Source organism: Sinohyriopsis cumingii, chromosome 2 (genome assembly GCF_028554795.1).
Source record: "Sinohyriopsis cumingii isolate HCF-2022 chromosome 2, ASM2855479v2, whole genome shotgun sequence".
Classification (NCBI taxonomy): Eukaryota; Metazoa; Mollusca; class Bivalvia; order Unionida; family Unionidae; genus Sinohyriopsis; species Sinohyriopsis cumingii.
In genome coordinates, this window is record NC_142962.1 from 3,702,567 (window position 1) to 3,729,248 (window position 26,682).

The 26,682-nt window shown below is 35.1% G+C and overlaps 1 protein-coding gene across 6 annotated transcripts in view; it reads left to right on the plus strand.

Moving 5' to 3' along the window:
• LOC149804253 (1-phosphatidylinositol 4,5-bisphosphate phosphodiesterase beta-1-like) overlaps positions 1–26,682 on the plus strand; it is a 292,443-nt gene that overhangs the window by 203,154 nt on the left and 62,607 nt on the right. For all 6 annotated transcript variants that reach the window (XR_016415204.1, XR_016415202.1, XM_089938161.1 and 3 more), the window contains 6 exons: positions 7,138–7,189; positions 10,760–10,914; positions 14,870–15,034; positions 16,669–16,768; positions 18,725–18,829; positions 24,170–24,258. Coding sequence is in view for 4 of the 6 variants with exons in the window: in XM_089938161.1 (XP_089794287.1) it covers positions 7,138–7,189; positions 10,760–10,914; positions 14,870–15,034; positions 16,669–16,768; positions 18,725–18,829; positions 24,170–24,258 (666 nt within the window). In the remaining 2 variants the exon portion in view is untranslated. The remainder of the gene's footprint in view (positions 1–7,137; positions 7,190–10,759; positions 10,915–14,869; positions 15,035–16,668; positions 16,769–18,724; positions 18,830–24,169; positions 24,259–26,682) is intronic.

A 26,682-nucleotide genomic window follows, 5' to 3' on the forward strand; every position in this document is an offset into this window, starting at 1 on the left:
TAGATCAATTGAATCACACTACCGGTAGTTTAAAAAAAAAACACAAATAAACAACAATGATAAATAATTATCAAATACAAATTGATAACCAACCACACATGGAAATAATTACAGGATAAGGTATATAAATAGTATACTATCACTATATACAAGAGACCAGGTGCAATTCTTCAGAAACCTTCAGTGCTTGTATGGGTTATGTTTCGTGCACACAAGACCGATGAAGTAAAAAAGGCCGCAAAGAAAATGAAAACAACACTGGCTGTGATACCAGGAAGTTTAACGTTAGTGTTACAACCTCTTGATGTCTGCCTTAACAAACCTTTTAAGGACAAGTTACGAAAGATGTGGGCAGAATGGGTTTATTCAGGGGCTGTGAAAATGACAAAAGGCGGGAATTTAATGAGGCCGGACATAGATTTAGTCGCCAAGTGGGTAAAAGAAGCGTGGGACTTAATTCCATTGGAAATGATTACAAAATCATTCAGGAAGTGCTGTATCAGCAATGCCATGGATGGAACAGAGGATGATGCTATATTTCAATCCGACAATGATGAGATGACCATGATGACAATGACGACATATATGATGAAAGCACACCCGTAATAGAAGCCGAGTTTCGTGAACTGTTTGGCGAGTCTGATACAGAGCCAGATTTTGAAGGATTCTAAAAGTGATAGAACTTTTATAATTCATGATTTTAGAATGAGGATTAATTAAATTTCCATTAAGACTTAACACTTTGGAATTGTTTTTATTTCAACATATAAATTAGCTTTCTTACTTTAATTTTATTTAATAATGTGATTTGCCTAAATAAACATATTCAGAACTCACTTTGTGCATCTTGTGATGTACCGGTAGTCTAGAAATTATGGGTCGGTTTACATGCAGGTCATACACTTTATAACAGTTTTACCAATTCAGTTTGGGGGGGGGTCGGGTCAGCTTATACGCGAACGGGCTTATACGCGAGTATATACGGTATGCAGTAGTTTGAATCAGCTATGTCCAGTATGCAGTTGCTTGAAATGGCTTTGGCCAGTATGCAGTAGTTTGAATGTTGTTGAAACATGCACTTCAGGATTGCATTGGAGTCTGTTTAGTGTGAAGGATCGGCTCTTGCCTCATCCACTTTGAATGGTCTGGTTGTAATATATTGTAAAGTGATTTAGACCTGTCATAACAACCCAATTATAATAAACACAGTTCTACCTTACTGTCAAGTACCTCAGTAAAATTTGGTCTCTGATATAATATGGAGATGGTAATGTATCATATTACACTAGGTACATGGTCCATGATGTTATAGGTGGATGGTAATGGATCCCATTATGCTGGATACATGTAACGTAATCGAGCTAACACCCTTTGAGACGGAATCGGTATTTAAGAAATAACAAACACGTATGCAAGTGACAATGAAAAGATGTATTATTCTCTCACACTAATGATGAAGTAACATGACATCAAAATAAATACAAAGATACATAATATGGATCCAATGGAAAACTGTGATGAAGAACAGATATAATTATTTGAAATATTCAATAATTATAAAGTTGTCTCAGATAATTAAACACTACCATGCTTTTTGTCTATATGGTCAACCAATATGCTGAACTTTCCCTATATAGTCAAACACTAATGGGATTCTTATAGTCAAACACTATAATGAAATTCTCTTAGTCACACAATATGACCTTATAGTCAGACACTATAATGAGATTCTTATAGTCAAACACTATAATGACATTTCTCTTAGTCAAACACTATGACCCTGTTATAGTCAAATACTATAATGAAATTCCTATATGTATGTCCAATGTTTACTTGACATTTTATATGCCCTTTGACCCATTTCCCGGCTTCAACCATCCAGACTCTTCATGCACATATACGTTCGCACTTTCCTGGCGGTCTTTCATCACTATTGCTGTGAGCTCTGGCTACACCTAGTCAGTTCGCACAGTTATCCACACCTAGATAATCGTACATAGTTATCCACAACTAGTAATCCACGCCTAGTTATCCACACCTAGTTGGTTGAATATGAAAAGAAACAACTTTCCAAATAGTCTGCTTTCTGTGTATCTAGATTAAAATATCTGAGCATTTCAAATGGATTAATCGAGTGGTCTAAAGCGCTCTCCATTACAGATCACTGCCATCTCACTTCTGTCTGCGTGGGTTCGAGTCTCAGATTCGGCTAATGTGGTTATGTGAGAAAGCTTGCCAGTAGCTTCTTGTGGGTCGGTGGTATTTTTCGGGGTTTTCCAGGTTCTTCCTCCACCATTAATACTGGCCGCCATGTATAGCCTATCATGTGCTGAAAAATGGCGTTAAATCCTACAACAACAATAACAACAAATGGATTAATACTAACACACCAGAAATATTCCTTATGTATGACTATGACGTACGAATGGCATACAGAAAAATAGAAATATGATATACTAAAACTCTAATACATACATAATATGTCTTCAATATTAGTTATAATAATAGCGACAAGATGACCTACCAACAGGAGTATTGCATATATGTTCAAATCCCTGTTAATAATCCGAATCGTACCATCTCTCGCTACCAAATTACATAAGCCATACACTCTTGATGAATTAAACTACAAGTATGATAAAACAACGCAAACGTATAATACAACATTGAACGGGTTTTGTGAAACTGAAAATTAATTAAAAAGAGTTGATTAAAAATAATATAACTCACCCAACTCGTTGGCTCAAACTAAGACATAATGGCAATCCCGCCCCGACAGCTAAATACATAAAGAGCTTCCCTCTAATGGCTGTGTCAATCAAAATCTCTAAGCAACATATATAGTCGCGCGCATTAACGTATATTACGCATGTGCCGCACAAGCAATGAAGGCGTCACGCGATGCAAAGAAAAGGTATATTTACAAGATACTATGGCGCGTGAAACATGTCAAATACTGGAATTTATGGTGGTCTAAGCAAGCTATATCAGGTATTTCGTAACACCTGATATAATATGGGGATGGTAAGGAATTATATCATAATGAGTCCATGGCCCATGATATAATACAGAGGTGGTAGTGGATCCCATTATGCTGGAGGCATGGTCCCTTATATAATATGGAGGTGGTAATGAATTACATTATACTGGGTACATGGTCCATGATGTAATATGGAGATGGTAATGGATAACATTATACTGGGTCCATGGTCCATGATGTAATATGGAGATGGTAATGGATAACATTATACTGGGTACATGGTCCCTTATATAATATGGAGATGGTAATGGATAACATTATACTGGGTACATGGTCCCTTATATAATATGGAGATGGTAATGGATAACATTATACTGGGTACATGGTCCATGATGTAATATGGAGATGGTAATGGATAACATTATACTGGGTCCATGGTCCATGATGTAATATGGAGATGGTAATGGATAACATTATACTGGGTCCATGGTCCATGATGTAATATGGAGATGGTAATGGATAACATTATACTGGGTCCATGGTCCATGATGTAATATGGAGATGGTAATGGATAACATTATACTGGGTCCATGGTCCATGATGTAATATGGAGATGGTAATGGATAACATTATACTGGGTCCATGGTCCATGATGTAATATGGAGATGGTAATGGTTCACTTTATACTTGTTACATAGTTTCTGGTATAATAGAGATAGTAATGAATCACATTATCATGGGTACATGATCCCTGATAAAACATTTGCATGGAAATTGCTGCCTACGTATTTCACTGTATTGTGTTTGGCTTATAACTTATTATAATATCATCAAACAAGCAAAAAAAAAATTACCAAATGAAAATAAGGTGTTGCATAAAATTAACCCATAGATGTGACAGAACCAGGAATTTCAAACCAGTAGATTTACATATTCTGATCAGGAGGTTGACTTCTAGACCAGTAGATTTTTTTTATCCGCATAAATTTTACATTCTTCAATGGGACTGAAAACAAAAGTGCGCGTGTGTGTGATTTGGATTGGATTTTTAACGTAGCTTTAACAATTTTTCAGTCATATTGCTACAATGTCTGCAGTGTAGCAGTTTATAGTGACATCTAGCACTGGGGCATCATGCGGCAGACATGTACCATGATGTCCCACCCAGTCACATTATACTGACACCAGGCCGACCAGTCCTAACGCTAACCTCTCAATGCTGATTGCCAAGCGAGGCAGCTGTTAGTGCTATTTTTGTAAGTCTTTGGTATGACTTGGCCAGGGATTGAACCCACGACCTCCCACATCAAAATAAGTGCATTTTTTGCCATAATGTGTATTCTCTCCATCATATAAACTACAACAAGTTATGAACATGAATCAGATTTAGATTCTGATGGCAGTGTTAAAATAATAATTGATGTGATTTAGTATATTGTCAATTAATGAAAATAGTAAAGTTATTTATATTAAAGTGTTTTTAAATAATATCCTATAGCCTTTTTAGTTTCCTTCATCGTGTGGTGATGTAACATCGTCAAGCTGACCCTTTGAGACCGGGCAGGGTTTTAAAGAAACAGTAAACACGTTCGTGGATGACAAATGACAATATATTAAACACTGGTACTAATGATATGAAAATAACACAGAAAAGCATATAAAATGAATATAAAACACATATGAAATATACTTTGACTACTATGTCACATTCATGTAGTCAAAAAGTTCTAGCAACTCCATATAAACTTCATGTATACAAATATCTCTAGCAAACTTTCATATAAACAAATGCTTGTTGCAAACCTATATAATCAACTACTGGTTGCAAACATTTATGTAGTCAGACACTACTGTCATAATTCACATGTAGTCAAACCACTACTTGTTATTATACGTTTACTTGTAGTCAATACACTACTTGTTATTATGCTTTTACTTGTAGTCAGTACACTACTTGTTATTGTGCTTTACTTGTAGTCAATACACTACTTGTTATTGTGCTTTACTTGTAGTCAAAACACTACTTGATTGGAAAATACATGTTGACACGACCTTCTCTCTGGCACGGTCACTTTCCCCTCCACACTTGTACCCGTACGTTGGCACTGAATTGGTGGGTTATACTAGTAATGGTACATCAGATGTCATGGTATCCACAAGCCCCTCCGGCTGCTCATAACCGGTGAGCTGAATATGGAAAATAAACACACCTTTCCAATAGTCTAATTTAAATGGAATGGGTTTTGTTGCAACTACTTTAAGAATATACGATAGGTACGAAGTATGACATAGGAATGCTATGCAATAAAAATAAATATACGTAATGCTATGACATTAATACATACATAATATGTTTTCGAAATTAGTTGTGATAGCGACTAGATGAAATTAACTCGCTACCACATTGCCTAGGTTATATCTTAATAAACTGAATTGCAAATACGATAAACGATTGACTACATAATACAACAATGAACATGCTTTTACGAAACTGAATAATTATTGTAAATAATAAAACGAGTTGACTAAAAAACATTCGACTCACCCAACTGTTTGGCTCTAACTAAATTACAATGGCACCTGCCCGACAGCTGAATATGTTTAGAGCTTCCCTCTATATTGGCTGTGCCCTTCAATATCTCTACCCGATATATATAGTAGTGTGCAATAATATATTATTTCGCATGTGCCGCGTGAGCAATAAAAGCGTCGTGCGATACGATGAAAAATTACATTTACAGAAATATTACGGCGCGTGAAACAAGACAACCTGATTATATATAAAGTATGGAAGACTAAATGAGCCATATTGGGCATTTCGTAACAGGTGACCACTGATGAAATTCACTGGAGTTATTCATCTTCACACTAAACAGGTTCTCAATAGTTCCCAAGTCCAGATTTCACCCTGAATCACTTTGTAGTTTGCAAATAATGGAGAATGTCCTCTCTGTGTCAGCATTAGCAAGTTGTAATGATGGGACAACTATGCTCAGTCTGCAAAGAACTTCTAGCTTCAGTTTTCCTGCTGCTAGGTTTCTAAGGTTGTTAAATGCTCTCCATTAGTCCTCCAAGTTATGCTCACTCCATGGAGGAAGTTTCTGACTTGGACTTGAGATTTATTACTGAGTCTCATCCTCAAGGAATTTCTTTCTCTTTGTGGCCCAGATAAAAAAAAAACTTTTAGCAGGTTTCATGACAGTAGATTAAAACAAAATCGGAATTTATTTTATTGATTTTAACCTGAGAAATGCAAAATTAAGGGATGTATTTATGCTTTTATGTATCCCAACTTTAACATTAATTATCTTGTAATATATATTTTAAGTGATCTGTTTTGGGATTGAACTTAATTTATGTGCATGAAAAGTTCAGATAGTTTATGAAATACAAAGGATGAATTACAGTGTAAACTCAAGACCTAAGCTATTTACCTGCACTGATATCCATGCATTGTAGAACTTGTAATATTTCTCTCCCCTTGTCTTCTTACCATTGGGAGAAAGCACAAGTTTTGGCATTTTGACATGAATTGAAAAACATCTTTTTTAAGATCTATCCTTAATTTAAATATTCCTGTTAAAACATCTTGACCAATACAGTTACAATTAAACTTGACAAAAAAGTCAAAATACTAAAATGTGTCATAGAAATTATTTATTATAGTCAGTCTCCATCTTGTCTCCTTTCCACCAAAGGGCAGCCAATTGTTATCAAAGGTGGAAACTTTCTGATCCTGAATTTACTGGGTTTTTGCTCGTTTCTGTAATGTTTTGATAGAACACCTAAATATACCATGTTTGTTTGTTTTTTGTCAAATTTTTTAAAACTAATATTCTTTAATTTTTATAAGTGGTAGAATATTAACATAAAATGACATGTGGTAGATGGCCTTTAAAATGGTATTTTTGGCCTACTGCAGGTAGAATCACATGTAATGAGTTACTAGTTTGCTATTAATCTACATTTTTATAGTGCAACCTTGCTTACAAGAAAGTGGCATTTTATGGCCTTCCCTAATATTCTGCTGTCATAGGAACCACTTGTGGAAATTCACTTCATAAAAAAAGTGAGTGCATCAGATATTTGCAGCACATTAATTTACCAATTTTGATTTGATTTTGGCTTGTTGACTGATAGGTAATGATCTGTTTCAGATGTTCTGGAATGCTGGGTGCCAGCTTGTAGCACTGAATTTCCAAACGTTAGGTAAGTTATACCATATTTGCCTGTGTGTAAAGCATACAGAACTTAAGAGAATAGACCCAGATTTGCTATTAAGAATGTACAGGCAGAGAACAGTCTTTGAATTTATTTATTTTAATTGGAATTCATAGTTTTGTAAAAATGACATTTTCTGTTAATGTGTTAAATTGGAAAAGGTTCTATTGTCTTCACAGAACGATCATTGCTCATTGGGTATTTAAATTGACGAATTGTAGCTTCCATGAAATCCATGAAAATTGGTTGCCTAGTTATGATTTCATGTGGTCTGACATCCTGTATGGCTTACTGTAGCAGCCATCTTGAAAATCTTAATGCTACTCAACTAGCATGGATGGTTGTATTAGCATGGGTTTTCGTGTTTCATACAATCTTGAAATATGATTAAATTTGAGGGTTGTCTCCAAAAGTCCTTGAACTTGAAAAAGTCACTCTTACATTGATTTTTATCTGAGGAAATGCAGAAAATTAAGCACCGAATAAAATGTAGCACATTTCAAGTCCAGAATTTTGGTCAGTTATTTTCTGAATTAGTAAATAAATAAATATAAAATTGGTGGATCACATTATACATGACATAGGTGGCTACAAGATGGGGTGGCATTCCTTCTGTACAGTGACACACACATTAGTTGCTATTAGCTACATCTTTTTTATTTTAATTTTGTATCATTTTATGCACTGATAAATAAAACAATATTTTCTGTCATAAAGAATACTCATTAAAAACTTTTCACTGGGGTGGGACAAACTATGACCAAGGATTTCATATGTCCAGTTGGTCCTAAATTAAATTGAAGCTAGTATGGCCACCATGGCAGCCATTTTGAAACCCTTGTTAATGTTGCTGTTCCTGAATGGTGTTCATATCAACATTGGGTTTTTACTAAAGGACTTTGTATAATCTATAGATGGTCTTACATGAAAATGGAGCCAATCTTGCATCCAATATAGCCACCATGATAGCCATCTTGAAATTTTTATGGCCGTTCTTTCTGAATGGATAGCTTATTAACATGTGGTTTTCACAACAACAAAAAAACTTCTTATAATGTCTAATTGGTTCTAAATGAAAATGGTGCTGATCTTACATCCAATAAACATGCAGTATAACAGTAATCATCTTGGAAATTAGAGGTGTCAACACTGGCAGTTAAAACAAGAAATAGTCTTGGATTCCTTATTCCTGGAGACAACACTATATGTGAACGAGTGAGCTGAAGAATGAAGAATTGGGTACCATCCAAGATAAACATCAAGAAGACTATGGAAGGGGTAGTGGTAATGGGGCTGTTTAATTACTGAATATTTATTTTATAATCCTGTTTAAATTAATTGTCAATAAACAGCTTTGTCTAAGGAAATTGTTCACTTTTTGGTATAAATTGCTTTTACTTTCAAGATAATTAATCCTGAAAGATCATGATTAACATAACTCCAGGAGGTTTTAGCACATCACATATGTGTTCTTTATTGTGTACCTGCATAACATTGTTTTATTCACAGATTTTTTAACAGTGAAACAAGATTCCTTTTGTTCGAAAAGGAGACATTTGTTCATGAAAAGTCAACATTGAAACTTGATTTCTTACAATTGTTATATTAGTGAAATATTTATGCCACGATTTTATTGCAAGTGAAACTTCTCATCCTTGAGCAAATCTGAGTGCGAATTCAGGAACTTCTCCATAATGAACCATATCTATCAAACAAGACTTGACCTGACATGATCATGACTGCTAGTGATCATATGATTTGACCTGACATTATCATGACTGCTAGTGATCAAATGATTTGACCTGACATGATCATGACTGCTAGTGGTCACATGATTTGACCTGACATGATCATGACTGCTAGTGATCAAATGATTGGACCTGACATGATCATGACTGCTAGTGGTCACATGATTTGACCTGACATTATCATGGCTGCTAGTGATCATATGATTTGACCTGACATGATCGTGATGGCTAGTGATCAAATGATTTGACCAATATGATCATGACTGCTAGTGGTCACATGATTTGACCAACATGATCATGACTGCTAGTGGTCACATGATTTGACCTGACATTATCATGACTGCTAGTGATCATATGATTTGACCGACATTGTCATGACTGCTAGTGATCAAATGATTTGACCAACATGATCACAACTGCTAGTGATCAAATGATTTGACCTGACATGATCATGACTGATAGCTCTTACACAAGATTTGCATGACTTTTTTATTTATTCCATTCCCATTATTTGATTTGATTCTAAAGACATAATTAAGGTGATAATACAGAGCAGGTCTGCATTTGAGTGTAACAATGCAACAGATATGTCCACAAATCAGAGATCAAAGAACAGTTGGCAGTTACATTCTCACAGAAATACCTGCAGGCATGGCTTTGATGGTAGACTGATGTTTTTCATGTTTGATTACAAAAGGTATATTACATTATGATGATTACACTGAAACTGAAATATGTGACTAAAACACAAATTTCACTTTGCAAAACTTATTTCATTGCTATTTATTTCTTAAACTGTAGTAGGCATTAATGACATTTTCACTTCTCAAAATTGTATCAAAGATTTTTATTTACAGTGTACTGAGAATTTTTGGATAAAATGTTAACACAATTTAGCACTTACTATTAACTCATGCGGCCCTGGAGGTTTTTGTCGTTTTCGCCTGAAATGCAAGTAGGAAAGACATTTTTGAGACTATTTCTGAATACATCCTAATACATCAACTTTCAACAGATTTTCCATTAGCCTAATGCCTAGTTGTATTAGAAACATCATTTTCCATTGTATTAGAAACATCGTTTTCCATTGGTTATTTTTCTTGCACATGAACTGAAGGGTAAAAGTTTTTTGGCTTTGTTTGTTTGTTCTTTTTTGCTTAATGGACCCATCGTTTTCATATGGAGACCACTCTTTATTCCAAATGCCCACCTTTTCCTAATTTTTGCAAAGGTTCACCTGTCTGTGTGCAGTTCAGACCGGTCTGCCTTAGTTCTGACGCCAAAAGGTATAAAATCCAGATGCAAAATCGGATTATGACCACGAGCGAATTTTGGGTGAAAAAAAATGGGTCCAAAAAATTGGGTTTTTCCCTCTGTATTTTGTAGTGCAACTAGAATGACCAGATTATTTGGTATCATTGTAGAGCTATATCTGTCTGCTTTTTTGTAATACCACCCACTTTGGTGCATCTTAAATGACCTTGATGCTGCAGAGCTCGGAAGTAGGGTACAGCCTCAGCATGCCTACAGGGGGGATTGGGACTGAATGAGTTAAGTGGATAATTTCATGACATTAACCACTGTTTTTGCTGATAAAATGAGTTATATACTGGGGTTTTATTAACAATTTAGATTAGGATTTTCTTCACATTTAACAAATATGGGTTGATTCTTTTGGCACTTTGTAGGAACAGAAATGGGATCCACACCTGACCATGTATTATAAGCGGTTTCATGAGTTGTAAAGGGGGGAGATAACCATGATGGGAAGAGGCAATGTAAAATTCATACACAAGTTTTTCTATTCCAGACTTGGCTGTGCAATTGAATCTGGGCATTTTTGAATACAACAACAGGTCAGGTTACATTCTAAAGCCAGACTTCATGAGAAGAAAAGACAGACATTTTGATCCTTTTGCAGAATCAACGGTAGATGGTATTATCGCAGGGACTGTCAGGATTAGGGTTAGTACTTATAGAATAAGGAATAGTAATGTCTGTAGTAACATTAGAATTCAGTACAGTGCCTGAGCTTTATAACAATATTTATGGGAACCATTCATGTGTACCAAGGTATAAGCAGGGTTGACTTATACTGGGTACATCATATGGAAAAAATATAATTCAACCAGTATAAGGGAGTACTTCGGTTTTTTTACTGCACAGCAACACAATTAGGCTATTTAGTGCTGGGGAAATTAAAGTACCTTGCCCAAGGACACACCGTAGTAGGACTGGTTCAGTGGTGGGATTTAACCCTGCAACCATATGGTCAGTAGTCCAGAACTCAAAGCACTAAACAACTGAGGCTACTCATTGTAATAGAATCCATGACCATACTAGTGTTTTATCATGAATTTTGTTTTACTGTATGATTTATTGTACGGGACCACTGTATTGTAATGGGAGGGGATACAAAGTTTAAACAGTTGTGGTTGAGAATCGAACTTTTTCTTGCATACAGTCACATGTACTACTAGACTAAAGGGCCCAGCTTGGGTGGTTAGTAAGTGACCTTGTACATATAGACTGCTACACTTTTCCCCACATACTTTGAGATTCATCTTTTACTCTCACCCAGATTCAGAATGGTCAAAACCCATTCTCAACTGGGTCACTATTTACTACGAGTTGCACAAGCCCCAAAATATAAAGGGAATGGGTAAAAAATCTGTCATGATCAGGAATTGAACCTGGTGTGGGTCTGTTTTATTTCATGTGCACATATCACTGGATGTAAAGGTATGGACCAGTTGGGCTGGTAAGTAAGTTGCATTCAATATCAGTATTTTGGTACACAATAATGGCTGTAAATCTTGGGACATAAACATTTTTGTCCCAATACTGAGATGCATGTAAAAAAATAAAGCATTTTCTCTGCCCCAACCGACACCAAAAATGTCCATACAAAATTGGCAAGATCAGCATGTCAGTCGTCATACAGCATTGACCAGCTCTTTCAATGACCACGTGACTAAACTGTTAAACACTGTTATGGTTGTTTTTGTTATTAGTTTGCATGTGCATATTTTCCAGCTTCTTCAAAATGAAAAAAAGGTAAAAAAAGACTTCATAATTCATGGACCGGTTAGAGGTTACCGGAGACCAGATTATACCAGGTTGTATTATAATGCACAGTACTTACAGAGTGCACATCGTATTTAATGTCACTTATATATCCTTGTTTATACGGCAAAATACTAGATGCAGATTTTACTTTATTCATTGCTTTTACGAAACCGCTTTCTTCCAGATTACATTTCATGTAGACACTCATTGCTGTTTCATTTACTTTGGTCCAGGTGCTTAATGTTTTTTCATTGATGTAAGTGATCCTACAGAGTGATGTCATTGTTGTGTTGTTATACATGTTTAATTGTATAAGGCACATAACCAGCATATATTCAAATAACTGTCACATGTTTATGAAAGAATGGTCGTAATAGAGCCTAAAATTCTGAATATTGATTGACTAAGATCATTATCACAGTTTTGTGTTTTCACTTAACAAAATTATAATTTTCCACACATGGGAAAGCTGGTTGTTTCAGTGATTCCTTCATTTATAGTTGGCAGATTTGTTTTGACAGCAATCCTAGCCAGTTAATCTTATCAACCCTGAAACTGGCATGGATAAACAGCGAATTATGTCTGACAGCTCATCCGGTATTTTGATGGCTGATTGCCTTTTACTCCATAATATTAGCGTGATTGCCATAGCTGTGTAAACTGGTACTTATTTAAGGTCACTTATAGCAAGCAAACTGATACTTTACAGAATTAGTTATTTCTGAATTATTGTTCTGAAACTTCTTCCTTTTTTTTTGGAGATATTATTTAAGTTTAGTTATTGTTGTTGTTATTGTAGGGTTTAATGCCATTTATCAGCACACGATAGGCTATACATGGCGGCCAGTATTAATGGTGGAGGAAGAACCTGGGAAAACCCCGGAAAGAACCACCAACCCACGAGAAGCTACTGGCAGGCTTTCTCACATACCCACATTGGCCGAATCCGAGACTCAAACCCACGCAGACAGAGGTGAGATGGCAATGATCCGTAACGGAGAGCGCTTTAGACCACTCAGCCACTCGGGGCCCCTTTAAGTTTAGTGCATTGGTGCATAAGATTCAAATCCAAGGGATGTACTTTATTCAACACAATTTTACATTATCAGTGTACATGGGGTGATTACTGGTGCATTGATAAAAATTCGAATGTGATTATGCATAAACAAATTATAATAAACTAAGAGTCAAAAGGTAGAGTTATATTATAAATGTGTACAGCTAATGCTCAGTTTTTTTCATCGTCCTATCAAATTATACATATCTGAATTAGGTAGAAATAATAAGAAAAGAGGAAAATTAATTCTATTGACTTTTCAAACAGATTATATGAACTTAGGTTTCCATGCAGTTAAATTCATCATGATAGTCCCTTAACAAACTCGGTCATTTTTTTGGCGTTGCTATAGTTGACAAAATACATCAATCGATTAGCAGAAAAAATGTTGAAGGTGTCCCAAGACTTACACTACATGGTACATTTCTACAGTTTCATGACCCAACATTTATAGGCCATTAAAATATTATTTGTGAAAATAATGGAGTGTCCCAAGACTTATAGTGTCCCAAGACTTTGAGTCATTACAGTATATAATAGCTAAATGGCAATGATATCTAAAGAGATTTTGATATTAATCACATGGATGGTATACATGTATAATGTTGACATCTGTCAGAGGTGGAAATGATTGATTGATGATGAGGATGATGATTTTACTACAATAAGACATTTTCTAATAAGCTTCTCTATAACAAAAAGTTGGTTATACAAAGTAAATCCCCAACAGTTTCTTTAATGTGTGCACTATGTTGAAGATGTAAGTACCCAGCAGTTTCTATCCTAATTAAGAGATTTTATCTTGGTAATGGCATAATCTATCAACTAAACGTTTCGTACAACATCATCCAATCAAATATGGGATTGATTGTATTGACACTTAGAGCCATGACGACTATCAGATTTGTAATCACTGTAAAATATTAGAGAAAAATAGTCAGCAATAATGGCAGTGAGTGACTATTCTTTTGCATTGGCTACTCCCCTTCTCATTGGTAGAAAAACTACATTGTGTTAAGCTGGTGCCACTCTTAATTTCCAACTTCACTGCAACCATGCCTCTTGATGATATTGTATTTAGGGGTTCTGGGTAGCCAAGTGGTCTAAGGCACTCAGCTCTATCTGCATCGGTTTGATTCTCGTCTCAGCCAACATTGGTATGTGAGAAAGCTTGCCAATAGTTTCCCATGTGTCAGTGGTTCTTTCAGAGTTTCTCCAGTGTTCTTCCTCAACCAAGTACACTGACTACAATGTATAGCCTGTCATGTGTGATAATTTGTCAAAGGATACAGATTTCATGCATCTCTAAGATGTGTACTTTGACATGTATATTTGTATGCAATATTCATATATTCTTGTATGTTGTCATCATATACAGTGTCTTTTCTAAACTTAGTCCCAAAGCCTGTAATGATTGTATATGATACCATGAGCAGATTTTGATTTTTCCTTGAGTTCATTTGTTGTTAGGATAAATAAATATATATATATATATATATACACACACACACACACACACAAACACACACACTCAGAGAAACAGACTTGGAGGCCCTTTATATTTCTAATCCTCCTCATTCTCCTCATTATTATAATCCCAGTTATTGAGATTATATTATTTTCTGATGAAGTTTAATATTAGTTGCTGATGCATTATGATAGAATTTGGGACTCCAAGGAAAAATGGTTTTTGGCCTTTGACAACAGGCTTAAGTAAAAAAGAAAAAAAAAAAACGAGAAAATTCTGTGTCTGATGTAATCAGATATCTCATTTCCATTTTTATGCACCATTAGGTAATATCCGGCCATCTACTATCAGACAAAAGGGTGGGAACCTACGTGGAAGTAGATATGTATGGGCTGCCAACAGATACAGTCCGGAAAAGATTCCGTACCAGAACCGTGCCAAGCAATGGTATCAGCCCTGTATACGATGAACCACCATTTGTCTTCAAAAAGGTAGGAACTAGATAGAGAGAGGAGAGAACACAGACATGTATAAAGATAGAATTTAAGATGTCCAGACAGAATTTTTAAAAAATCAATCCTTTCTGTGACTGTTGACTTAAAAAGAAGTCTTCTTATTCATTTAATGTTAAATACTGAACTTAACATCGGATGAATGGAGCTATCTCCCCTCACCCAACACCAACTTTCCAAGCCAATAAAAGAATAAGCATTTATTTATAGTTTCTTCTACTGTTAAAGCTGGATTGATTGATTTGGCTGTAGAGCAGAAGAGTTTATGGGACAGCATGTCATCCATTCTCCATTGTCCTTCTCACATTGGGGTTTCATCAGAGGTTTGGGAGTCCTGCTGAACTTAAATGAAAATGGCTCCACTTAAACATTCAAGATGGCCACCACAATGGGCTTTCACTATAATGACATCTTGTGATTGCTAGTTGGTGCCTATCTGATGTCCACTATGTCCAGTACTCCTAAATAGATGATCATATCATCAGCGTTTTTCGCTTTTTATGATGTTAGTTGGTCCTAAATTAAAATGGTGTTGATCTGATGTCATATATGGCTGCCGTGGCAGCCATGTTGAAAATCATGTTATTGCTACTCGTAAGTCGTATCGTCACAGGGTTTTAACATTTAACATTTAAGATTTCTTATGATGTCTTGTTGGTCCTAAATGACTTGACATCCATTATGGTCACCATAGCAGCCATCTTGAAAATCTTATTGTTACTCCACCGGAATGGATGGTTATATCAGCATGGGATTTTTGCTTCATGACTCCTTATGATGTCTAATTGGACCTAAATGAAAATAGTTATCTAATATCCAAGATCGCTACCACAGTAGCCTTCATGAAAATCTTGCAATTGCTTCCCATCCTGAAGAGAAAGTGGCCATGTTGAAAATGTTATCACTATTCCTGCCAAGATGGAAGGTCACAGCAGCATTGGGTTTTCACCGGATGGTACTATATGAAAATGGTGCTGATATGGCATACAGTATGGCCACCCTGGCACCCATTTTGAATATCGTATTTGTGCTACTTCTAGATGGAAAGTCATATTGGCAAGGAGTTTCACCAGAAGACTAATTATGAATCTATTTGATGCTGAATGAAAATGGTGCTGATTTGATATCAAACAGGGCTTCCACAATGAACATATTAAAGTTCTTGATTCACTTCTTCTAATTGAATGGTCATATCAACATAGGGTTTTCACCAAAAGTCTTCAAATAGTATCAAGTTTGTCTTAAATGAAAATGTACCAATATTGCATCCAGTATGGCTACCACAAGGGCTAATTTGAAAATCTTATAACTCAAGAATGTACGAGTTTATTTCAACACTCAGCAGTCAAAAGTAAGAAATGGTTTATTTTGAAATCCTTTTCAGAGTGTAGAGCATCAGCCCTGTCAAGGGACTCAAAAGTTTTTGTTCACAAATGTTTGGGCTGTTGTCATTTTATTTGTCATGATGCATGATGGAATATCATTTTTAAGCTGTTTTGATATAATTTGGTAAAACAGTTTCGGAAAATTCCAAACTTGTAACAAAAGTACATTTTTGAAAACATTTCAGAATGTGCTGTTATAAGAAATATTAACATTTCCTCTAATTTCAGGTTGTATTACCGACTCTAGCTGTGATAAGGTTAGCCGTCTATGAAGAAACAGGCAAACTAATTGGCCACAGGGTCCTACCTGTAGAAGGTCTCAGGCCAGGTAGGCAATCCAAGTGCAGGCCATTGATGCCAGTTTTGTCAGGCCTGTATTTGGCAATAATTATACACAATTAGATTTTTTTAAAAATTTTATCTTCAAAATCAGTTGATGTTTTAACTAAAGCTGCGATAAAATATTTCTGAATGTTAAAAGCTGGTATTCTGATATGCTGACATTCATATCTGACCTTCATTAGCCAATGCAGCATTATTTTAGTACTCTTCACAGGTACAAAGTAGCATTTGTAGAACTCTTGTTATAAAGTTTTATATATCATTTAGTATGACGCATCAAGATGCTGGAACTCTACAATAATCATCTTTTTCATCTGTCCATCAGCCCATCCATTGACACTTCTTGTAACCAGCCTATGCATTGACACTTCTTGTAACCAGCCCATCCATTTATACTTCTTGTAACCAGCCCATCCACTGACATTTCTTGTAATCAGCCCAACAATTGACATTTCTTGTAACCAGCCCAACCATTGACACTTCTTGTAACCAGCCCATCCATTGATACTTCTTGTAACCAGCCCATCCATTGACAATTCTTTTAACCAGCCCATCCATTGACATTTCTTGTAACCAGCCCATCCATTGACACTTCTTGTAACCATTTTAGCTTCGCAACCCTTACACATAATTGGATACTTTTGGTTTGGTAGGTAAATTGCCTTTTACATGTAGACATGCCTTTTAAAGGTTTCATCTTTTAAAGTCCAATTTGTAGCTCAGCTAGGCCATAAGGCATGAAGGTCTTGTACAAACGATGCGTGTCTACCATCAAGTTTGGCTGAAGTTACTAAAAATATTTTTTAAAAACAAGTAAATATTGGCTTCTCAAAAACAAGATGAACAGAATTCGACAAAAAACATCCCGGTATAGATGACTTTGTGTTATGCAAATTATACCAATCCTGGCTTAGATGGCTCTCAATTTTATGCAGATTATACCAATCCTGGCTTAGATGGCTCTCAATTTTATGCAAATTATACTAATCCTGGCTTAGATGGCTCAGTTTTATGCAAATTATACTAATCCTGGCTTAGATGAATCTCAGTTTTATGCAAATTATACCAATCCTGGCTTAGATGGCTCTCAATTTTATGCAAATTATACTAATCCTGGCTTAGATGGCTCTCAATTTTATGTAAATTATACCAATCCTGGCTTAGATGGCTCAGTTTTATGCAAATTATACCAATCCTGGCTTAGATGAATCTCAGTTTTATGCAAATTATACCAATCCTGGCTTAGATGGCTCCAAATTTTATGCAAATTATACCAATCCTGGCTTAGATGACTCTAAATTTTATGCAAATTATACCAATTCTGGCTTAGATGGCTCTAAATTTTATGCAAATTATACTAATCCTGGCTTAGATGGCTCTCAATTTTATGCAAATTATTGCTATCCTGGCTTAGATGGCTGTCACTTTTATGCAAATTATACCAATCCTGGCTTAGATGGCTCTCAGTTTTATGCAATTTTAGTGTTTGAATACAAGCAGTTGTTTGATTGAGATCTGCTGTAGCTTTTGCCAAAAGTTTCAAGGGGTTCTGATTAAATTATATCCTTGAGTGGTATAGCAAACTGATCCTTTGATCAGCCATAATAGAATTGTATAGAGCATAACAAGCAGCGAGTTTAATGAATGTCAAAATTGATAGATAACCAGTTTCATTATGGTAAGAAGTCTGCTACAGTCAGTACTATAGAACAAGTAGAACTAGGTCTGCTTTGGTGACTGGTATTTGTTAAACACTGGTAAATATGATTGAATATGTAAATAGACATAATTTTGTAAAGATATTGATAAGGCCTTTAGGGACAGGGGTGAAAGGGAGAGGAATCAAAGGGGTTGTATGTAATCAGATAATCAATAATTAAAAAAATGTAAGAACAATCCTGCAGCTTATAAGACTTGACTTTTTTCCTCTTTTTCTTTACAGGTTATAGACATATTTGCTTGAGGAATGAAAGCAATCAGCCTTTGCTGTTGCCAACATTATTTGTTCATATTCAGGTCAAAGATTATGTTCCTGATGCATTTGCAGGTAAGACATGAGTGTTTGCTTCTTTGTTAGTCTGTATATCCATTCCGTTTGTCTCAGACACAAAGCTGGTCTTGATCATTGTAGTTCTACTTCTCATACACTGACATAAAGTTTGTCTTGATCATTGTAGTTCTACTTCTCATAGACTGACACAAAGTTTGTCTTGATCATTGTAGTTCTACTTCTCATACACTGACACAAAGTTTGTCTTGATCATTGTAGTTCTACTTCTCATACACTGACACAAAGCTGGTCTTGATCATTGTAGTTCTACTTCTCATAGACTGACACAAAGCTGGTCTTGATCATTGTAGTTCTACTTCTCATAGACTGACACAGAGTTTGTCTTGATCATTGTAGTTCTACTTCTCATACACTGACACAAAGTTTGTCTTGATCATTGTAGTTCTACTTCTCATAGACTGACACAAAGCTGGTCTTGATCATTGTAGTTCTACTTCTCATAGACTGACACAAAGCTGGTCTTGATCATTGTAGTTCTACTTCTCATAGACTGACACAAAGTTTGTCTTGATCATTGTAGTTCTACTTCTCATACACTGACACAAAGCTGGTCTTGATCATTGTAGTTCTACTTCTCATAGACTGACACAAAGTTTGTCTTTATCATTGTAGTTCTACTTCTCATAGACTGACACAAAGTTTGTCTTGATCATTGTAGTTCTACTTCTCATAGACTGACACAAAGTTTGTCTTGATCATTGTAGTTCTACTTCTCATAGACTGACACAAAGCTGGTTTTGATCATTGTAGTTCTACTTCTCATAGACTGACACAAAGTTTGTCTTGATCATTGTAGTTCTACTTCTCATAGACGGACACAAAGTTTGTCTTGATCATTGTAGTTCTACTTCTCATACACTGACACAAAGTTTGTCTTGATCATTGTAGTTCTACTTCTCATACACTGACACAAAGTTTGTCTTGATCATTGTAGTTCTACTTCTCATACACTGACACAAAGTTTGTCTTGATCATTGTAGTTCTACTTCTCATAGACGGACACAAAGCTGGTCTTGATCATTGTAGTTCTACTTCTCATAGACGGACACAAAGCTGGTCTTGATCATTGTAGTTCTACTTCTCATACACTGACACAAAGTTTGTCTTGATCATTGTAGTTCTACTTCTCATAGACAGACACAAAGTTTGTCTTGATCATTGTAGTTCTACTTCTCATAGACTGACACAAAGTTTGTCTTGATCATTGTAGTTCTACTTCTCATAGACTGACACAAAGCTGGTCTTGATCATTGTAGTTCTACTTCTCATAGACTGACACAGAGTTTGTCTTGATCATTGTAGTTCTACTTCTCATACACTGACACAAAGTTTGTCTTGATCATTGTAGTTCTACTTCTCATAGACTGACACAAAGCTGGTCTTGATCATTGTAGTTCTACTTCTCATAGACTGACACAAAGCTGGTCTTGATCATTGTAGTTCTACTTCTCATAGACTGACACAAAGTTTGTCTTGATCATTGTAGTTCTACTTCTCATACACTGACACAAAGCTGGTCTTGATCATTGTAGTTCTACTTCTCATAGACTGACACAAAGTTTGTCTTTATCATTGTAGTTCTACTTCTCATAGACTGACACAAAGTTTGTCTTGATCATTGTAGTTCTACTTCTCATAGACTGACACAAAGTTTGTCTTGATCATTGTAGTTCTACTTCTCATAGACTGACACAAAGCTGGTTTTGATCATTGTAGTTCTACTTCTCATAGACTGACACAAAGTTTGTCTTGATCATTGTAGTTCTACTTCTCATAGACGGACACAAAGTTTGTCTTGATCATTGTAGTTCTACTTCTCATACACTGACACAAAGTTTGTCTTGATCATTGTAGTTCTACTTCTCATACACTGACACAAAGTTTGTCTTGATCATTGTAGTTCTACTTCTCATACACTGACACAAAGTTTGTCTTGATCATTGTAGTTCTACTTCTCATAGACGGACACAAAGCTGGTCTTGATCATTGTAGTTCTACTTCTCATAGACGGACACAAAGCTGGTCTTGATCATTGTAGTTCTACTTCTCATACACTGACACAAAGTTTGTCTTGATCATTGTAGTTCTACTTCTCATAGACAGACACAAAGTTTGTCTTGATCATTGTAGTTCTACTTCTCATAGACTGACACAAAGTTTGTCTTGATCATTGTAGTTCTACTTCTCATAGACTGACACAAAGTTTGTCTTGATCATTGTAGTTCTACTTCTCATAGACGGACACAAAGCTGGTCTTGATCATTGTAGTTCTACTTCTCATAGACGGACACAAAGTTGTCTTGATCATTGTAGTTCTACTTCTCATAGACTGACACAAAGTTTGTCTTGATCATTGTAGTTCTACTTCTCATACACTGACACAAAGCCGGTCTTGATCATTGTAGTTCTACTTCTCATAGACTGACACAAAGCTGGTCTTGATCATTGTAGTTCTACTTCTCATAGACGGACACAAAGCTGGTTTTGATCATTGTAGTTCTTCTGCTTATAGACCAGAAGAGTTTCTGTTGTCCATCTTTTGTTTGTTTGTTTGTCATTAATCATCCTAAATTGCTTTCATCCCATGGTCTAGTTTGTATTGAATACCAAGAATAGCCACAACAGTGGCCATCATTAAAAAATATTTCTAACTACTTGTCCTAAATGGATGGTCATATTAGTATGGGGTTTTCACTTCTAACTACGTATCCTAAATGGATGGTCATATTAGTATGGGGTTTTCACTTCTGACTACTTATCCTAAATGGATGGTCATATCAGTGGGGGGTTTTCACTTCTAACTACTTGTCCTAAATGGATGGTCATATCAGTATGGGGTTTTCACTAAAAGACTTATGACGTCTAGTTGGTCCTAAATAAAAATGATGCTGTCCAATAAGACTACCAATAACCGCCATCTTTTTAAAATATTTTCGTCTCAATGAAAGTATTATTGACAGTTTTCACCAGAGGACTTCTTGCAATGTTTAGGTCATCCTAAATGAAAAGGATTCCACTTGCACTTACAATTTGGCCGCCACAGTGGGCGTTTTAAAATCTTTTTCTCGCTTCTCCAGAATGGTTGTATCAACAGGTGTATTTACTAAATGACTTTTTATGATGTCTGGATGGTTCTAAATGAAAAATATGATGCGCAAACAGAGAATATAGCCGCAGTGGCCATCTTTAAAATTTTGTTGTCACTACTCTAGAGTAAATGATCATATCAGCATGAGTTTTTGCTGAAGCATTTCTTGTATTGTCTGGTTATTTAAAAATGAATATGGCCACCACAGTGGTAATCTTGAAAATCTTGTTATGGCTACCTCTCCTACATGGCTGGTCATATCAATATTGCGCTTTCACCGAAAGACTTCTTATGTCTGATTGATCCTAAATGGAAATGGTGCCATACTGACATTCAATATGGCCACCACCACAGCCATCTTTTAAAGTCTTGTTATTATTACTCTTCCAAAACAGTGTCATATCAAAATGGGGTTTTCAACAGAAGACATCTTATTGGTCCATAATTAAAATGGTGCCACCTTTAAAACAGTACATTTAAAGTGGAAAGTCATTTTGACATGGGGTTTTAGTCAAAAGAGTTCTTATTGGTACTGAACCAGATGATGCAAACTGGCCTACATTATGGCTAGCATCTTGAATGTATCTCTTCCCACCCCCATACACTTTTTGTAATACCAAGATGGTGCCAATCTGACATTCAATATGGCCACCACAGCAGCCATTGTGAAACTCTTGTCATCACTGAAGAATATCAAAGATACTTTTAACACTCAGTAGTTAAAAGGAAGAAATGGTCTTATCTTAAATTCCTGGAAATTCTGTATGGCCTATAGAGCATTAGTACCTTCCAGGGACTCTTGTGGATTCCATAGTTGCTTCAAAACCATGGATTTTAAGACCAGTGAACACTGATCCTTCTTTTTAACAAGTAAGACAGCCCCCTTCCAAACCGCATGAATATAAATACCAACGAATGTAATTTTTTTGGTGGCAAAACCACAAAAAATGAATGTCTTTGTAAATACATGAATTCTTGCTCAGATCCAGAGTTTATGTAGTGGTATACCTGAATCTACACTTTTCACAGTTGGTCTATGATTAAAAATGTAAAGTGGTTGTAGATACCCATGTTTATGTATCTTAACTGCATATTCAGAAAACTCCCTGATTTACATTTACACTCAAACTCAAATTTTGCTTCTTTGCATTCCACTACCTTGTTTTCCATTTTCACAAAATTATTTATGTATGTAACAAAATTGTTCAAATTACAACTTCCAAGTCTCTTGTATGTTTATCAGCTTGTTAACTATTGAATGTCATAACTAAGTTTGAGGACACATTCATGTTACAGCACTGTCAAATATTTTTGTTATCTTTTGAATGTCATAACTAAGTTTGAGGACACGTTCATGTTACAGCACTGTCAAATATTTTTGTTATCTTTTGAATGTCATAACTAAGTTTGAGGACACATTCATGTTACAGCACTGTCAAATATTTTTGTTATCTTTTGAATGTCATAACTAAGTTTGAGGACACGTTCATGTTACAGCACTGTCAAATATTTTTGTTATCTTTTGAATGTCATAACTAAGTTTGAGGACACATTCATGTTACAGCACTGTCAAATATTTTTGTTATCTTTTGAATGTCATAACTAAGTTTGAGGACACGTTCATGTTACAGCACTGTCAAATATTTTTGTTATCTTTTGAATGTCATAACTAAGTTTGTGGACACATTCATGTTTCAGCACTGTCAAATATTTTTGTTATCTTTTGAATGTCATAACTAGAAAACTTTCTTGGTATGTACATTGTGAGCATATAAGGCTTTCTGGCTGGTAGAAAACTTTTTAGCATGTCAAATTGTATATTAATGTACAACTTGAATCCTCCAATGAAGTACTTCTTTGCAGTAAATCATAAAAATCTAGAAGTGGAAAGCCAGAAAGAAAAGTTTTTTAAAACTGGTCTGCCATATGGTAGCTACATAGTACACCAAGCTTGTGAATTGGGATTTATAATGTTCAAACGTAATGCTTTAGAAAGCAGCTGTCTTATTTTATGGTGTTGTCCACATCCATCCGTTACATAAAATTAAATGAGGCCAAATTTTTTAGGTGCCTAAAGATCTAGGTCAAATTCAGTTTTGACGTATGCTCACAATTTTATGAATTCTTTTTTTTCTTTTACTTAAAACTTGCCCATAATTGCCTTATGTTAGTGTGGGTATCCATGTTGTATGGACACATATAAGTCTCTTAACTATGGTATATTTCAGAGTTTGCTGATGCATTGGCCAATCCACAGGCATATATTTCCCAGCTGGAAAAGCATGCACAACAGCTGGCTATCTTTGAAGATAATCCTGTAAGTAGTGTTCCATTAAATACATTACTCAGTCATAATAAATTAGGAAGATAATCCTGTCAGTAGTGTTTCATTAAATACATTACTCAATCATAATAAATTAGGAAGATAATCCTGTAAGTAGTGTTTCATTAAATACATTACTCAATCATAATAAATTAGGAAGATAATCCTGTCAGTAGTGTTTCATTAAATACATTACTCAATCATAATAAATTAGGAAGATAATCCTGTAAGTAGTGTTTCATTAAATACATTACTCAATCATAATAAATTAGGAAGATAATCCTGTAAGTAGTGTTTCATTAAATACATTACTCAATCATAATAAATTAGGAAGATAATCCTGTCAGTAGTGTTTCATTAAATACATTACTCAATCATAATAAATTAGGAAGATAATCCTGTAAGTAGTGTTTCATTAAATACATTACTCAATCATAATAAATTAGGAAGATAATCCTGTAAGTAGTGTTTCATTAAATACATTACTCAATCATAATAAATTAGGAAGATAATCCTGTCAGTAGTGTTCCATTAAATACATTACTCAATCATAATAAATTAGGAAGATAATCCTGTAAGTAGTGTTTCATTAAATACATTACTCAATCATAATAAATTAGGAAGATAATCCTGTCAGTAGTGTTTCATTAAATACATTACTCAATCATAATAAATTAGGAAGATAATCCTGTAAGTAGTGTTTCATTAAATACATTACTCAATCATAATAAATTAGGAAGATAATCCTGTCAGTAGTGTTCCATTAAATACATTACTCAATCATAATAAATTAGGAAGATAATCCTGTCAGTAGTGTTTCATTAAATACATTACTCAATCATAATAAATTAGGAAGATAATCCTGTCAGTAGTGTTCCATTAAATACATTACTCAATCATAATAAATTAGGAAGATAATCCTGTCAGTAGTGTTCCATTAAATACATTACTCAGTCATAATAAATTAGGAAGATAATCCTGTCAGTAGTGTTTCATTAAATACATTACTCAATCATAATAAATTAGGAAGATAATCCTGTCAGTAGTGTTCCATTAAAATACATTACTCAATCATAATAAATTAGGAAGATAATCCTGTCAGTAGTGTTTCATTAAATACTCAATCATAATAAATTAGGAAGATAATCCTGTCAGTAGTGTTCCATTAAATACATTACTCAGTCATAATAAATTAGGAGTCCTTCCACTACTATGAAGATCCAGCCCCCAAAGTAAAAAGGTTTTGTGGGGTTTGGTTTAGTACTAAAAGTGCTAACGTTTTACCAAGGTAAAGGTCAGACTAGAATGGTATGATTGATATTGTAAATGTCACATAATCCCATCACTTGTCAGCATACTTGTTCAGAGGCCTTGCCAATTCTCAAGTCTGAGTGATCCAACAAGTTTTTTTCGTCATGAGGAAAGTATATTGCATCAATTTTCTCAATGAATTTAATACCATCTTCATCATAGAGGAAAATTTCCCGTCTTAGTAGTTTATTTTGTTGTACTATTAAGTTGTACAGCACCATCCTAATTATTGACCAAAGCATCTCATTTCAAGTCATTCATAGTTTCTTCTCAGAATTAAGATCGTTCCAATATCAAATTCTTTCTGAAGAAGAATTCATGTGGAGACTTTTTTTATAATCATTTCAATTATTTTATTTAGGACTTATTTCTTTACCATACCCTAATGCTGATTGTGAGAGGATTTTTAGTTCAGTTGAAAAAAAAACAATCGCAGAATTCAGATCATGAATGAAAGATGGTACATTGGAATTGATAATAAATGAAATCCAAGGTGAGTAAAAGGCTTCTATAAACAGCATTCAGTGCTCAAAGAAATTTTGTGAGACACAGGTCCTGGGCTTGTGACTTACATAAACTCACAAGCCCTGGCTGAAATTCTACAAGCCCTGACTCCAATTTTTACATGCCATTAATTTCCCCTTTTTTAATATCATCAAACAATGTTGTATGCTACAGTTTGAATATAAATTAAATAGGGTTCAAAGGGGTTTGAAGGTAATGCAAGTGTAATTAGTGTTCATCGCTACGCTGGCATGCTTCACAAGTAAAACTCCATCAACCAAGAATAATGAAATTTATTTTTGTTGGGCTTTGCTAATAGCTAATTCTGTCCTAAAATTGGCTTAAAAAATTAATTATACTTGAACTCTATTCCGACAACTGAAATAGTCATGCTTTACATTCTATACACGCAGCAAAATCTGACTTAAAAGAAATGTTGCTGCTATTCACAAACTTGTCAAAAGTATAATACATCTGGCTTTAACCCTTTACCTCATAGAGCATAGTGACAAAGTGCAGCACGCTATAAATAGAACACCTGTTACCTAGCAGACCGCATCCACATAGGCATGCCTGTGAATTGTTAAGCAATGTAGTGGTGTT